General features: G+C 44.8%; 1 protein-coding gene across 1 annotated transcript; it reads right to left on the reverse strand.

Moving 5' to 3' along the window:
• Nucleotides 1-1,069: 1,069 nt before the first annotated feature.
• Nucleotides 1,070-9,275, reverse strand: LOC8027720. The gene is made up of 5 exons (XM_040221793.3): nucleotides 8,997-9,275; nucleotides 6,075-6,333; nucleotides 3,048-3,119; nucleotides 2,410-2,499; nucleotides 1,070-1,190 (listed from the first exon to the last, which is right to left on the reverse strand). The coding sequence occupies exons 1-5, from the start codon at nucleotides 9,257-9,259 to the stop codon at nucleotides 1,071-1,073; spliced, it is 804 nt and encodes a 267-aa protein (XP_040077727.3). The 5' UTR covers nucleotides 9,260-9,275; the 3' UTR covers nucleotide 1,070.
• Between the last annotated feature and the right edge of the window lie 7,324 nt (nucleotides 9,276-16,599).

Consider the following 16,599-nt stretch of genomic DNA (forward strand, 5'->3'; position numbering starts at 1 on the left):
ATTTCTTCATTTTCATATACCAGCTGCGATTCATGCGTTGCCTGCCTTGTCAGCCATGCCTGAAATGTTGGTTGAAGTTTCACCTGCAGCTACAGGCCCTACCTCGATAAAGCCACATATAGAAACGAGCGCGCCGAAAGCTAAAGTCGTCACAGCCTCCGCAGGGCGAGCGGAGCGAGTCCGGCAAAAATTTTGTCCTCGCCGTGACGTCACCCCGATTCGCCGTAAGGGCGCGCCATGCAAACTTCTCGGGGTTACATCGGAGCTGCACGCACCGGTATTTACGCGCACCCCCGCAGCCCCCTTTCCACCCCATAGTTTTATCAATTCTATAGCTAGCGCAGCATGGTATCGTTGGCCACGCGCTCCGCTGTTCGCATTTCATTAATAATCGATGGTACGCCTACGATCCCCGTTGTTCAAACGTGCAAGACACGGGGCATATGGGCAACCTTTGTAAAGAAAACATATAGCCATAGCCTCCTATACATATTGACAAAGCCTAGCAGAGAAGCGGCCGCCTTTTCCATTTCGGCGGCCACGAGAAGCGGCCGCCGAAATGGAAAAGGTGGAGTGGTAGAGGACGGATGAGAGGAGAGCCACGTGACTGGCGCCCTGCTGCGGAGAGACGCCGCAACACACTTCTCCCGAGTGAACAAGTGTGCTTCGGGTCCTCGCCGCTGCAAAAGCTGTGCGCTGACGTCCAGGTTCCCCGAGAAATGGCTCTTTGATGCTCTGCGCTACCAGATCCTCTCGCTCCAAATCTGCGACCGGGCACTCCATGGCTTCGTCGTCGAACTGCCAGGCTTTGTGAGAAAGGGGAGGCTATAGGCACTGACAGAATGAGGACAGCAGGGCGTATCTTTCGGATGCCGCGGCAGCCAGCACTCGCCCGTTGCCTCCCGGCGCGCCCTTTTGACTGGGTCTACACGCCCGAGGCGCTATCGAAGGTGAGAAGTTTGGGCTGGTAGTGGGGTACAACTGCAGGGCACCCCATGCCGTTCTAATCTCGTAAATATTTATTAAAAAAAAAAACGCACAAGAAAACAAAATTTGTAAGATAGAATCTTTTACGTCAAACTTGGACGAATAATGAGGGAGTAGAAGGTGCAGTTTAAGTCGCTTTCGCTGATGTAAGTCTGAGTCGTTTGGGTCAGGAGCACAGTGTAGGTAGTCACGGCACCCATCATCTGAAATAGAAAACGAAGCGCAAGCTTGTCGTGACCCTGTAACTTACTGGAGGGGGTAGACGAGAGAGAAACCGGTAGTGATTTTCCTGTTCCTCATATTCTTTGGATGTTAAATGTGATCGTCCTCAAACATAGCCTTAAAGGAGCTGTGCAACGATATTCAGTTAGAATGCTTTTCACTATACACGAGCTTACTGGCACACCTGGGACTCATGGATGCTCACACGCAACGCCACTGGCAAAGAAACTCCTTTGTTGCGGTGTAATTTCAAGGACAAAAGCGATCATTTTCATTCAATCTCTCCTTTGCAAAACTTGATGACGTAACGTGGGGATCACAGTACACCCAAGTGACGATATTTGAATGAGGTTCATAGATTGGACCAGAGCATTGCGTGGGCACTCGACTTGGGCTCGTGATAATTGCTAGCTCGAGAAGCATTCGGGTAGTGACCCGTGTCCAATCGCTGCAATGACGACAACAGCCGAGCCATAACAATGTCTGGAACTCAGCGCGTGTCCTGCGCTTTGCCAACCCCAGCGCGTGGCTATGATCAACACTGGCGGCATATCATCGGCTCCAGATCACGTGGCCACTTGTTCTGGCTGCGAGTTGAGGGGGTAAATGCTGCTCGATTTTTTTTTAAATTTTTTTCTGGGACTTCTATTACGTGGGGTGAAAAACGAACGCGTGTTTCATAGGTCATTAACGTTAGGGATCCGTTTTAAACGGTATTTGCGCAAAGTACAAAAATTGTTTCATCGCTCCTTTAAGCGCCGCTCGCACATTTACAACCAAGTAGGACCGAGAGAGAGTAGAAACCGATTTTTAAGCCTCTTGCAACGGCGTAGGACCTGCTCCGCAGCAGCGCATCTCGTCCTACGCCGTCGCAAGAGGCCTAAAAACCTATCTTGTCTCTCTCGGATCTACTCGGTTGCAAGTGTGTGAACGGCACTTTAGATGGAAGCAGTGAGAAATCTCTGGCCCAAAAAAAGTGTTTTTCATGCCTGAACACATAATGAGTTTTGGACTGGGCATCTTTAGGTGCCATTCAAGGTAATAGGCTCTAGCCTGGGTTTTTGACCATCTCACTTCAGAGAACCCACGGAACGCTTCAAATTCCAGGAGCGAAACTCTTGTATGTAATTGCTTTTAGAACGGACATCAAAGTGGCCCCTCAAAACCAAATTCATTCCTCCGAAAGCCATTGATACTTGCCTTTGCCATCATGGGTGGATCAAAGTGAATGAAACCCAGAACGGAAAACTTGAAGTCTTCAGCTCGCAGGTCATACAAAAGCATGGCCAGCTTTGACGAAGAAAAAAAAAAGTAAAGACGGTTGAGGGTGTGTGTATACAGAAACAATGTGATCTATCAGTATGTGTCCCATGAATATATTCAAGTTGGTTTATCATAATCCTATTTGTGGCGTCAGAACTGACCGCATATTCGTGTATTTATTTGGCCAAGGACAGCCGCGACGCAGCAGAAAGGCCAGCGACCCATGAAGTGAAGGCCCACAGCGCCGCATGATAGTAGGGTGAAGATGCCATGACTATGGACAGGTGAGTAAATGGTAATATCTGCATCCAATCCCGACTCTCCTTAGACCGGTGTTATTCACCGATGAGTCATTTCAATTCGCAACATACGTCCTAGACACAACGCACACGTAAGACGGCGTCCACAGTCAAGTTTCGTCGACTAATCACTAAATATCAGCAGCATCCGTATCAGAGGGTCACAAAGTACGACCGTGACAAACAAATTCCAACTCCTATAGTTAATCAGCTTCGTTCTGACGGCTAGTCTGCTACGGCTACATGTTTTTGTACAGGTCACCAGGTGAGACTTACCTGTTCGACTAGGGCACCCGGTACTGTTCCCTCAAATTTGAAGCTCTGCACAACATGTCGAAGGTCCCTCACCTTGAAGAAAGCAGGATGGCAAAGTTGTTAACGTTTTGTACAGGAATTTTGAATTTTATTTTGTCACTTCATCACTTTCTCTATTTGGAAACACGCCATAAGTTGCTTCCTTTTTCTTTTTTCTTTCTTTTTTACGCTAACAAATTTTGAAAGTTAGCGAGTTGTTTCTCAATGTAAGCAAGGAATTGCTTGGGAGTGTTATGTCAGAGCAGCTGGTGGCAGTGAACGCGGTGTAACGCTGAGGCCAGCGAGCAGAACAGCGCAGAAAGAGACAAGGAACATGCACAACACACACGCGCCATGTGTCGTGCATGTTCCTTTTCTCTGTCCTTGTCTTTTTGTGCGCTGTTATGTTCACTATGTCATCATACTTGTCGCCTATCTTACCACACTACTGAGGCCAGTAAATGCACACTTTGTTAGAAATGCGACGCATAGCGAGCCGAAATTGAATCACATGTTACCTCGAGTATTCAGAAACACGCGTCCCGATCAAGCAGCTTCAGTCGGCCCCCATGCTGCGTGTGAAGCCATCGCGGCCAACCAAGCAACCACGGAACCGCTTTCGAACTGCGTCGTTGACAGCGCGGTGTGATGCGAACTTCACCTCAAGAACCGTAGTAAAAAAAAGTCCGGCTCCTCGCGGAGGTTTACTATTTTCTCCTTTTATGTATAGAATGGAGATATATGTAGGTGCGCTTTAGATTATATATATATATGTGTGTTATCTTATCAAGACGTACACGTTTCAAACACCAAAATAAGCGCTTCTTCCCCTGACAACCTAACCTTGTAAGAACTACTTCGCGTGGCGTATGAACACTGCGCAAAACTTCATTTTTCTTGAGGTGAAAACGTTCGTCTGCTTCTTGAGCAGAGGTTGCACTGACTTCAGATCACCGAGCTGTGATGGGCTCTGATGGAGGGATAGTAGGTAGACCTCAATGCTAGCTGCCTTGAGGTCTACCAATATCCTTCCAAGAGAGTAAATCAGGGCTCGGCGTTCTGAATTCACCGCCATTCGTGCTCAAAAAGCAGACGAACTTGCGCTGCGCAAAGAGACCGATGCCACCAAGCGAACTGCGCAGGCGCCCGCATTTCCGGAAGTATTGCCGCCGCCATGCTACTTGTAGTCATCGCTCTCCGGCTTCCCGGCTGAATAGCCCTGATTTGGGAGTAGTCAGGGAAGGCCTGCATTTTATAAAATTGTGTTGCTTGTGATACCTTAGTTTGTCACCAAGCACACACACAAAAAAAAAAAAAAAACAGTTCCAGTCTTTTGATCGCTTTAGAATTGTTTTGTAGTCTGCTTCGTCGCCGTCAGTTTCTTCATCTTCGTGAACGCGCGTGAACCCATTGCGTTCACGCGGTGGTCCCACTGCGACCCCGGGAAAAACAACGGTGCCACTACTCTCTCGAGCACTCCGGCTGCTCCGACGTCTCAATGAACTTGGAAGCAAGTGAACATCTACTTCAATGTCAAAGAGCAGAGAATCTGAGAGGGAGAGAAAGAGAAGTGTTGAAAAGAAAGGAAGCCTGGAGCAACAAAATTAGAGGGACCATCGGCTCGGTGTAGCACTGCGAAACAGCGTCAAACCTGTCGGTGGAACACTGACCTTTGTAGTGCTCCGCCTTGGGTATAACTTTTAACCGACAATAAAGTAAGATGAGCTAAACTGACATTCTCGGGGAGCGGTTTTCTAAAACTCGCTTTATTCTGGTTGACAGCCTTCGCGACAAAGTGCAGATGAACTGCAGGGAGATACCTGCACATAAAGAAGCAACTCGCATTTGTTAAAATGAACAAACCGTGCGAGATACATGAAAACTTCGGGTAGAGATGAGTTTTTGTGTTCAGCTTCTGTTCGGCTTTATTAAGTTTGCGCAAGTTTCGAACGGCAAGAGTTGCCCGACGGTAAATGTTTTTTTTTTTTTTTTTTTTTTTTTCTGCCGTCTCGATTGGTGTTAATACTAACTAGATCGATATAAAGCTAGCCAAAATCAGGTTGTGGCATAATAGCTCACCACGAGGTGGGTCAGGTTCGTTTGGTACCTTTTGGCGGTAAGTGTTGTACTTCTAAATTGCATTGTGCAATGTTTTCACGTTTTGTCAGAAAAAACAATTAAGACTGATTTCGAAAAAGCCGTTTTATTTCAAGTTATACATACCGAGAATCGCTGCTCTTTCTTTAGTGATCGTCCCGATTTTTTGAAGCACAGTTGTGCTCGAAACATGTCGTCGCAATAACAGTTGCAATGCCCAAAGCACATCGAGCAAAAATTGTCTTAAAAACGGCAGCCGCAAGGCAGTGCGGAGGTCCCAACGGATATACCGCTACGGAGCGAGTGCTCAGGGAGATTCCAACGTACGGAACACTTCGGCACGCCCTACTAAGTCTCGTGCCCTGTAATCTGACACTCTTTAGTTAGCGTGCAATGGGGGGAATATAAATTATGACGGAATTCACGAAACAAATAAAAAACGCTTTTTCCTGCCGCTCTTCCCAGCTCTCTTTACCTTTTTTAGACACTCTTTTCAAGGGCTGCTTTTTTTTTTCGGGAAGACGAAATTCGATGCCCTTTTGCCTGATGCTGTTATTGTAGCACCTTGGCCCAGAACCGTGAGTGCTCACCCGAAAATTTCCAAACGCCGGGCGTACAACACGCTATGACGCGCCCAGGAAACTGGGAAGAACTATAGGTACCAGAATGCACCGCGGCAGTGGTGGCGTCGCGCAACTCCTGGTGAAATCGGTCTGTTTGGCACCACGTCATTTTGTTCGACCGCACCGCCGTCTCCACACATCCGGCGTTTATTAATAAATAAATAAATAAAGGCGTGACCACCGCTTTCTGGAGCAGCTAGGGGCAAGCTCATGGTGTCGAAAAAAAAAGGTCCTTTACATCTGTTAAGATGACAACCTTTGAAAGGAGTGCACAGTAAAAACTACATACCTCTCGTTTGACCCAACTGTAGGCGAGGATAGGCAGCACAATGCTGCTCATGTGAATGATGGTCCATCCCAGAAAGAAGAGTCGAACTTCGAAGATGAACATCGTGTTAACGGTGACGTAGTACATGGCGATACAAATATCGATACTGCTGTACAGGTACGTGTAGATAAGTCCATAACTCAGCAGATTCTGTGCCTCTTCCGTGGTCTTCTTGACCTGATGGAGTAGCAGCCGACACTGGTCGAGAGCCCTAATCTTTCTGAAAAAAGAAACATTCGAACCTCTTGTACTGGCAAGACGTCGATGGGGTTATGAGCAAATTGTATCGTATAGTCGTTCCATTTTATTTCCCCGAAGCTAAGCTCCGAAAAGCTTAAAAGCAGCATCAAAGCGACAGGACCGCTACTATACTCCATTCACCCTCAGTTGAGACGAGTCATAACGCTTCTCTTTCGCCACGTGATCACGCTGTCGTCCATACCCACGCGCAGAGAGCCCGGTCAGGTGACAAGAGGGAGGCCGCGACTCCATTTTACTATAGGTGGCGCCACTCATTTTTCAAAATGGCGGTTGTGGTGAGGGTCGGAGATATGCGCCTGTGTACCAGATGCTGAGCCTGTCTGGCGTATACTGGCTCCACTGAGCGACTCTAATTATTCCGTTTATACGAGAAAGCTTGGATCTTATGTGCGCAGGTAAGCTCTTTATCCTGAAAACAAAAAGCGGAGTTTAGCCCGATATTTACACCAGAGGGCACGTTTTAATTCTGGAACGAAACCGAAAGTAACCTCTATTTTGGACATAATTTCTCGGTATAAGTGTTCATTTCAGATTCTTTCATAACTCAAGTTGTGTCTCAGAGCATAGTTATTGAACGAAAGAAGTTGCTCGCGGAAACTTTATTCTGTGACATACGTGTCCGATCCAGACACTTAAAAATATTTAGGCAAGTGCAGTGTCTCTTTAAAGAGTGTCCTTTAAAGACAGGGTCTTTCATGCACCTTAGAGGTATCATAGAATATTGTATTTGTCGCAAAAATAATCTGCTGATATTTGTGTCTCCTTGCTGCCTTTTCTCGCTCAGATAATTGTCATGTGAAATAACGAAGTGCGGGCCTTTGTGTATTTAGATGACTAATTGCTTTATCATTATTCCCAGCACAAAAATATCAGAATCAATCCGAATTTACAGAATATCGCCACGGGTGATGCGTTTAGATTAGGTTTACAAAATGTATAAGTTAAGAAACGCTGTTTTCACTAAAACAAACCATGGACGAAATCCGAGTCAGTCAGCAGATGTGTGTGCGTGTGTGTGTGTGTGTGTGTGTGTGTTTAAGGCAACGCGTGACACACACGACTTTATATTACATCCAGTGTTTGATGCTTGTCTCTCTTGATAACGATGTCAATATTTTTCCATATGCTAAGAAGAAAACAAAATGAGATCTTTCTGAAAATAGTTATGGTCAAATGGCGTATTTTTGTGATCCTGGCGTGTATTGTGATCGTGCCGCAATTTGCATTAATAATAATAATACAATTACGATATTTTAATACATAGTTTTTCAAGCTCTCATATAATTTGTTGCTTACGATCTAATTTCAAACAAGCAAACGAGTATGGCAATCAAAAGTGTGCAAATTATCATTACTGGTGCGAATTGCAGCATTTTTAACTAACAAGTTATAAAATAAAATTAGTCTAAAATCACTGAAAATATTCTAGCTAATCTCAGAAATCCACGTAAAATTATACTAATTGTGGGTAAAGTTTATGGTGCTATGAAAGTCGCGACTTTTGACAATAGACCAAACTCCAAAAGTCGCCGCTAATCATTCCGAATAATATGCCCCTTAAAAAAAAATGTTCTACCTTTTTTTTAATCATCAATTTTTTCAGAACATTTAGTTTCTTTCATTTTTATGCACCACCGTTTCGCCAATCTCAGCCTTTCCAATTCCAAGAAACGCCTACCCACTTGCACGTCTGCTCACTGCAGCACGTTTCGTTTGCGTTAGAAACCGGTAAAACAGTACTGTGCGTTTTCGGTTTCCGCAGTGCGCGTGCGCGGAGCCCAAAATCGCGGCCTTAAATTGGAGCATGCCGACGACGCGCATGCGCAGCGTAGGGCACGCAAGTCTATCTTAAACGCGCAGCGCATGCTTCTATATTCAATACTAAAACTCTCTACTCAGGTACGATCACATATGTCGGCTGCAGCATGCATTGGGACAGTGAAGAGTGTTGTTTGCATTCGGAAAAGGCTTTTTTAGAGCCATGATCGCGAGCAGTTCCGCCGTGCCCGCTGAGCAGGAGAATCGGGGGACCCTCACTAGAGCGCTTCCCGTTTCCGCCGCGGGAGGGCGAGCAACGAGCTTGGGACGCAAATAACTCAGTCTCAGCTATGGGATGAACGGAGTATAGGGCAAAATCAAACGGTATGACCACTTTGCCTTTCTTCGACAACATTCTACGCGACATATGTAGCCAGACTATCTTGGTCGCCGCCAATTTATGACATATTTCCAGGTGTACAAACTGGAGTGAAAGAGTTTTATGGCGCTGAAACGTATACTCTAACTGAGATTTCAGAGATGTTTGTGGCATAAGTTTGTCCTCAGTCCTCCGCTGGGGAATTCCAACGATACCAGAAGAAAAGGCTGGTGCCTCCCCCTCCCCCCCCCCCCTTAAAAAAGAAAAAAAGAAAACAGAGAAGAAAAGAAAAGTCGTCATACTAGCAGATGCCTTGCGGCGGTTTAGCCCTTCACGCACTAACCTTAATTTTTTTATGTACGTTATAGAGAGTATTGGTCCTGTTTAACCAACTTACACTAATACATGGCTATGGGTATAACTCCACGCTGGTCCCCAAACGTTCTTTATCCTTACAACAAAATAACAGTCTTGGGAGTATTTACTCTTGAAAAGAGGCGGTGCGGGAATTCAGCCTCCGCTCCAGCTGCACCTTCATGGCGCCGAGGTAGACGCGGATGGCCCTGGCGACGTAAGCCATCCATGTTCTAGAGATGAGGGCCATTCCGCAGATGAGTAGCATGCCGTACGTGCCATAGACTGCCGACACGTAATACAAGATGTCGGGGATCTTGACCAAACCCGCTGCCAAAGCAGTCCCATAGTCGCTGAGTGCGCCGAAGGCGAGGCTCCAGGCCAACATCACCATCTGGGAAGGAGGTCCTCTTGAGACACCAAGAAAACAGTTTCGAAACTTGAACTGCCTGAAATTAATATGCCGATCTCAACAGACGGCTTGGTTCAATACAAAATACGAGGTCTGCGCCACTGATCCCTATTGTAGTAAGCTGGATCCCGGATCGGGAGCACGTCGATGGCACCACCGGCGGCCATTGCTTGACACCATGGCATTAAACGCGTCTATGAGAAAAACATACGAAAGTAGGAATATTGAAGCTCGTACACTGTGCTCGAAGGCGAGTATTTTATGATGTGCTGCTATCATTATACCGGGTGTTTGGAGATCGAATCGGTATTTGTCAAGCGTTCCAACACCGATTAAAAAATCAAACGGCTGAGCTGGCAAGCTTGCTCTCGCAGAGGCGTAAACAGAGGAACTTGCCGTCAATAAGACTGTCCTCGGGAAAGCCCAAAAGTTGTTGAATGTCGAAAAAGGTTCATCTTGACCGCGGCTTTCCGGGAGTGAACGAATTTCGCGTAGCAAAGCCTTTGAGCTGGTCGTCTGCTAAACCTAACTTATCGAAACCACCACCGACTCCGCAGTAACTCATTGAGCTGCACTTCATTTTTCGCCCAGCGGAGTCACTCTCGACCGAAAAAACATTTATTAATAAGAACTGCGAGGGCTGTCAGTTTTAATGTTTGTTCGCAAGCTATTTGACAGGCTTCCCAAAAAAGCAGCCAAAAAAGTTTCAGTGCGGACGACAGCTTAGATTCGGGGGAAACGGCGCTTTTTCCTCGTTTTTCCCTTAGAGTCCCATGCATTTGTAGGGTGTCCAGCGATGGCTGCCGGTGGTGCCACTCGACCCCAACAAGACAAGCCTGGATCGTCTCGTGAACCGGTAGCGGTTAGAGATCGACCAGGTTCGACTTTTTCGAACTTTTTGTGAAAAGTTCGACAAAGGTTCGACTTAGGTTTGACTGCCATGCGCATGCGTGACAGGCTGGCCAGTTGGCTTCGGATTGGATGGTGATGGCTAAGGGATGAATTAAGGGCAGCACTGATTGGTTATTTCAGTTAATACAGTACAAAACTAAGTCATTAACTTCTTCAGTGATTAGAATTAGTTTCTTTTAATTGCAACTGTTCATATAATTAAAATAACCCTTTGCGTAAAAAAAAATCTCCAAACCTAGACATGCTTGTATCAAGGTCTGGCCACACTGTCCACAAAGTCAAACCGGTCGAATCTGGTTAAAAGCTCAAAGGTTCGTCGAACCGGTTCGAACTAGTCGAACCCCGAAAGTACAATCTCAAAATCCGGTTCGACGAAAGTTTGCGACACCCCCAACTGCAGTAGAGATCAGCGGTCTGCGCAAGATTTCATTTGTTAGTGGATCTCCGACGCACCCCAAGCGGCAAGCATGCAGAGGCTCGTCGCGAGACGCCGCAAAGTGGAAGACGCGTCCGTCTTGGCGTTACCACCTGCTAGCATTGCTCTCGTTGTGAGATGCTGCAAGACGTTCTGCAGGTGACCTTGACGCAAGTAGAGTGACTCTAGACCAGAGTGTCGAACCGATATTTTTATCGGTTCGGTTCAGGTTCGGGTTCACGGCTTTCGGTTCAGTTCCGGTTCAGTTCCGGGGCGCAAAAAATAACGGTTCAAACCGGTTCGAACCGGTTCGAACCGATTTGAACCGCTAAATTGAGAATATATTTTCCGCGTTGTTCTGTCAATAGGCACTATTTAGGCCATGAAACTAACTGCTGTAAACGATCTGATTTTTGCGAGGACCTATTTTTGAGAATTTCGCGAATCGCCTACAATTCGCGAAAAATGGGTCCCGCGAACGATTTCGGTAAAATGTAAACAGATTGAAATTTATATTGAGATTCCACCGCGTCGAGAAAATTACAACCCGCGAATTATTCCAAAACTTCAGCTTTGACCTAAATCGCGAAATATTGAGCCCACGAAAAATAAGTCGTTTGCAGTATATAGTTTTCTTTTTTTTATCGTTTGTTCAATTCAGTTTTATTTTCAGGTACCAAAATTATAAAATTATGTTATTTATTCCTACACAACACGAAAGGAAAATCTACATTAACATACAAAACGTCGTGTTTATACGACTCAACGTCCCCTCGTTTGCCAGAGTCACATACATTGTACCTGAATCGAAATGTTTTCGCGAAGGGAAGTAGGTTGCCTAAAATACCCGTGATTGGTACAACTTTGTATCGCAGTATTAGATGTTGAATCGTGGTTTTGCCCTTGAACTAAGGAATTAATTACAGTGAATAAAATCATGAAATGGGCACCTCGTCGCCATATATACCATAAAATGTGTTTTACGGAATATGTTTCACAATATATATATATATATGATGACGAGACGACTGAGCTTAAGGCAATATAATTTTCAAAATGTCACGAAAGTCACGGGACAAGTCCTTCCAGTCTATATTTTATAGAAACACTAAGCGACAATCGCAATGCTTGTTTTTCTAACTAGCATTGATTGCTCTCAGCACCATGATGCGGGCGACGAATCATGCGAAAAGGAGTGGCTGAAATTGTTCACTCTAATCTATGAGCACCTTCGTACTGAGATCGAATCTGACCTAAAACAGTGCTTACCCATGTGAACATTTTCTTATATTGGATAAACTGGCATAGCCTGGATGTTGATGTTTGCTCTTGACAAAATGCAAAATCAATTTCATTTGCAAATAAGCATCACCCTCGCTAATTAATGATTTTGTTAAATAGAACAAAGTGGGATTTCATGCTCTACTCAATTCGGAAGCTACTTAATTGGATACTTTCTGAGAGTTTAAGTGTGCAATCGTCATAGTTCCACCATTCGTTCCAGTAAAAAAAGGCGATAATAAAAACACATAGATAATAATCTTCTATATATCTGAGAAGTTATATATGCGTGAGGAACACAAATCGTTATTTAAATTAGCTTCAAAATATAAAAAAAAATATTTAAAGCTTTTCAAAATCACCTATAACGTGCCTATAGAGGATAAAAGCGCCGAAAAATATTTGCAGAACATCTTTCAGATATTTTAAAGGCGCATTTACTTAAATATCTTTGAGGTGAGGATCTTCTATTTATGCTGCCAAATCTTCAGACAGGAATTAAGTATATTTTTATTATCATCGATAAATTTGACTTTATGTAGTTCACATAACCACCTGAGACCGACACGGAAGGACGATACTCGAAAATACGCCAGCTGTTGAGTCTTCGGCAACGTGCTTTTGTTAGCTGTTTTGCAGTGTAAAATACTGGGTTGCAGGGTATGCCAAAAAACACTGTGGTCACATGATATATCGGAAGGCTAATACACGAAATGTGCAGAAATAAGGAGATGACACGCCATTTTTTCTAAATAATCCCTTACACAACCCTTTACTGCAAAAAGAAATTCATAGAAATGCATAAAATGATATTCCTAATTAAACATAAATTCCGCGCAGGGCAAAAGAAGGTTTTTTAGAATCCTAACATAAATCACTTTTGGGCATCAGCTTGCCTCAGCTCGACACGTCGCGAGATACTACCTCGGGAGGCTAATGTTATCTTAGGTTTTACGTGCACTTGTTTTGAGACCTTACTTCACGACTCCGTTCTTTATCAGTCATGTGCTCCAACATTTCATTAGGCTGCCGTATATCATCGCGAGACTGTATAAATACTACACAACTTTACACATTGGACGTCTACTGCTAGTGTTGCGAACGTCGCACTTCACCAGAAAGCTGAAGTATTTAACATGGTTTGCACGTGACGTAATCGCACTAGATACTGGTTGTCATTGCGAGTTGTTCTTGCTGAGAAAATCAAATCCGGTTTGGCAAAATGCACGCTGCAAAAGTTTCGCGCTCAGTGCAAGCTATGTATTTGAGATGCACACATTTTTCTTGTTGGTACATCGTCGTTAGGCACGGCTCGAGTATCTGGCACGACGAAAACGTGCTTTCTGGCAAGAGTGTTTTTACAAATAAAAGTTGTACCAACTACCCATCTGTCACTATCGTTTCCAGGCCACGCTTTCTAGTCTGCGCCGAAAATGTGGGGCAGAGGAATCTTTACGACATAGTATGCTTTAATACCACCCCCCTCCCCACTCCCTTTTTTTTTTAGTTGCTCCTCAAGATACTTTTTATTCATCAGGGATTGCCTGCTCCGTATTGAGTGGTGTTCACTCGACAATTATATTTGTGTCACTTGTTAACAGTAATTCTTCTTTGCTTTAACTTTGCACCAAACTGTGAAGGTTAAACAAAGTACAGGGCGGTCGAAACTTGGAGAACTTGAGAACGACACTCCTGTGAGACTTAGAGCGACTGCCAACGTTCGGCTATCCCCGTGAGGCCACTAGGATCTTTCTTCTCAGGTATCCCTCCCGTACACACTAATAGTTCCATGTAACGTCGCACTAATACGTCACATTTAGACCCCTTAACACTTCTATTCTCGGGACAACTTTCTGAGGCAGTTCAGCAATAACGAAAACATGTTTAAGAGCCTCAATGGTGTGCATACATGTAAAATGGGTCGTGCAGCATTTTTTTTTACACTAAGTTCAATAAATACCGCTAAGTTGTAATCCCTGACGTTGATAACTTGCAAAAGCATTCATTAGTTTGCCCCTCCGCGAAATGGCACACAGTCGAAAGAAAGAAATGAAACAGCTTTCCCCTCCTCAACTCGCAATTAGAACTATCAGCCACGTGATCTGATCCTAATATATACACCGTCAGTGTTTATCATAGTCATACGCAGGGTTGGCAAAGCAGAGAGCATGGGCTGATCTTCAGATATAATTTTAGTTGGGCTATAATGCCCGAGCCCCAATAAAGCGACAAACAGAAACAAACGACAGCGGCTAGCCTTAAACCAGAGTATTTCGCGATTTGACAGGCTTTGTAGAATAAAGAAGGATTTGCTCAAACATGAGTATCATGCACACGATGGTACCATTTGCAGGCTTGTAAACACTCGTGCCAACTTCGCGAGCACCGAACAACTCAAAGCCGTGTAAAGGTACCATCGCGAACGTGCTGCATGTGTCTGAGGCTTGTAGCTTTCGTTTGTTTCTGTTTCTAGCTCTAGTGGGACTCGGGCCCATCATAATCTTTGAGTTGAACACGAGCCGTTACCCGAATGTTTGGCGATACTGGTTGTCATGAACCAGAGCATTCGACTCGGGATCATGACAATCGGATACATCATGGTGTCACGTGACTCTCAGTGCGAAGTTGTGATGTCATGTGACGTCACGGTATCAACAACGTTAATAGATATAGCGACGTCCTCAATTCGAATCGACTTAACGTGGTGAGTCACGTGACGTCACGGGGTCACGTGATGTGACATTACTTGACAGCATGTCTTGACATCATGACGTCACGTGACGATGTGACACATGGCTAATCATAGTGCCAATAAGAAAGCGCCGCAAAAAAACAGGATTTATTATACATTGCAATTCTGTATATGACGATTTGATCAATACGTAGAGGAATACACGTGCCAATTTTTTAGTCCCAAATAATAAATTTGTAATACTAACAAAAAAAAAAATACCGTGAACCGTTTTGAACCGGTTACCGTTATATTTTTTCCGGTTCAGTTCCGGTTCAGTTCCAAGATGGCGGCGATAATTTCGGTTCGGTTCAGTTCCGGTTCGGCTAAAAATAACGGTTCTGTTCCGGTTTTCGGTTCGGTTCGGTTCCGGTTCGACACCCTGCTCTAGACACAAGCCAGGAGGCGCTGCGTTGATTCACTAGCTATAGATGGCGCGAGCTGCCGCCCGATTCAAAAGGTTCAGCTTCATCCATCCATCCATCCACCTAGTGATGACGTGTAAGGGAAAAGGCGCAAGCTGCCGTGCATCGTGGGAACTGGACGCGCGACAACTCCACTGCGGATCCGGGCCAGCCGAACACGAGACGGCACGAGCTGTCTCGTGCATACACTTCCTTCTGCCTCCTGTGGAAAATACAGTTATGGCGGTGTCACGCCTGCATGAACGGTTATGGCGAATTCATGAATTCGAAATTCGGGCGAATTCTGAACTGGCAATGATACCAATATAGATGGTAATTAGTTAAAGTAAAATTATTTACAACCGGTAACTTATTTTTTTTTTCCCGCGAAGCATCTTTGGGATGGAAAGGTTGATATACCCCAACCAGCCTCGCTCTCAGTGTATTCGCGACATCTCAGAGCGTCGTATGCGGCGACTTCACCGTCCCGGCCTTCGATCACTTGAATATATATATATATATATATATATATATATATATATATATATATATATATATATATATATATATATTTGTGCCGATAGCACAGTGATGACTATAGGAGAAAAAAAAGATCAAATTGACTGCAGTGATTTTTTATGCTTGCAAATTACCATTCGTGAATATTTCTTGATTAGAGTCTACATCACTAAAACAAAGTACTCTAATGATTGTTATTTCCTGAGTTTCAACACGTCTATGAGAATGTTCAGCTGATCCACTATGCATACGGGCGTACTTCGACCAGAGGTAAAAAGTTATCGATTGGGGCCACCTTTAGTACTACCAACACTCTCAGAAACAGGAAGTGTAATTACACCCTATTTCCCATAAATACCACCTTGAAACTACAATGCGAGGTGCAGTCCGCTGACGTCGAGCTGACGATATCAACTTTTACGAGCGGTTTAATAGCTGAACTCAGTTCAATTAGATTTTATTGACCCCATTTTATGGAGAGGCGACAGGACAAAAAGCTACTCAAGGTGGCTTGACAAGTTCCTGCCTCCTTTACGAACTTTGACAGCACAATCGGCACATAAACAAGTCAGGAAGATATAACGACAAGAAAATAACAAATGGAACGCAACAGGGATATATACATATGCATTTATACATTTAACTTACTAAATAGCTATTGTACGTATCTAAGGCTACAGAAGAAAAAAAGAAAAGACGGAGGTTTTGCAGCAGGGCCAGCAAAATCTTGAGTGTTTTCGTGGAGTCATTATACGTTATAAGATGTATCACTCGACTCGCACGCTGGAAAAGGATCGCGAAAATGCGCGGCGAAGGGCGGCTGATTCTGTCCGGTCAGTACAGGGAGGGGGCAACGAACGGACAAGGTCTCAAGAAGTCCCTAGGGGCAACCGGAAGCACAGAGTTAGATGTGGTGCACAGTGCGTGCAAGCTGTGGACCTGGCTGGCCGAATTGCTTCTCTATGGGAATGTAGGAACCAAGGGGAGTGCCCTCCATGGAACCGCCGAGCAGCCGACACAGTATAGACCAACCCGAGCCACAGTCGGGCGGGGCTGAAGG

This window comes from Ixodes scapularis, unplaced genomic scaffold, assembly GCF_016920785.2.
Source record: "Ixodes scapularis isolate PalLabHiFi unplaced genomic scaffold, ASM1692078v2 PGA_scaffold4__175_contigs__length_147842914, whole genome shotgun sequence".
In the NCBI taxonomy this organism is placed as follows: Eukaryota; Metazoa; Arthropoda; class Arachnida; order Ixodida; family Ixodidae; genus Ixodes; species Ixodes scapularis.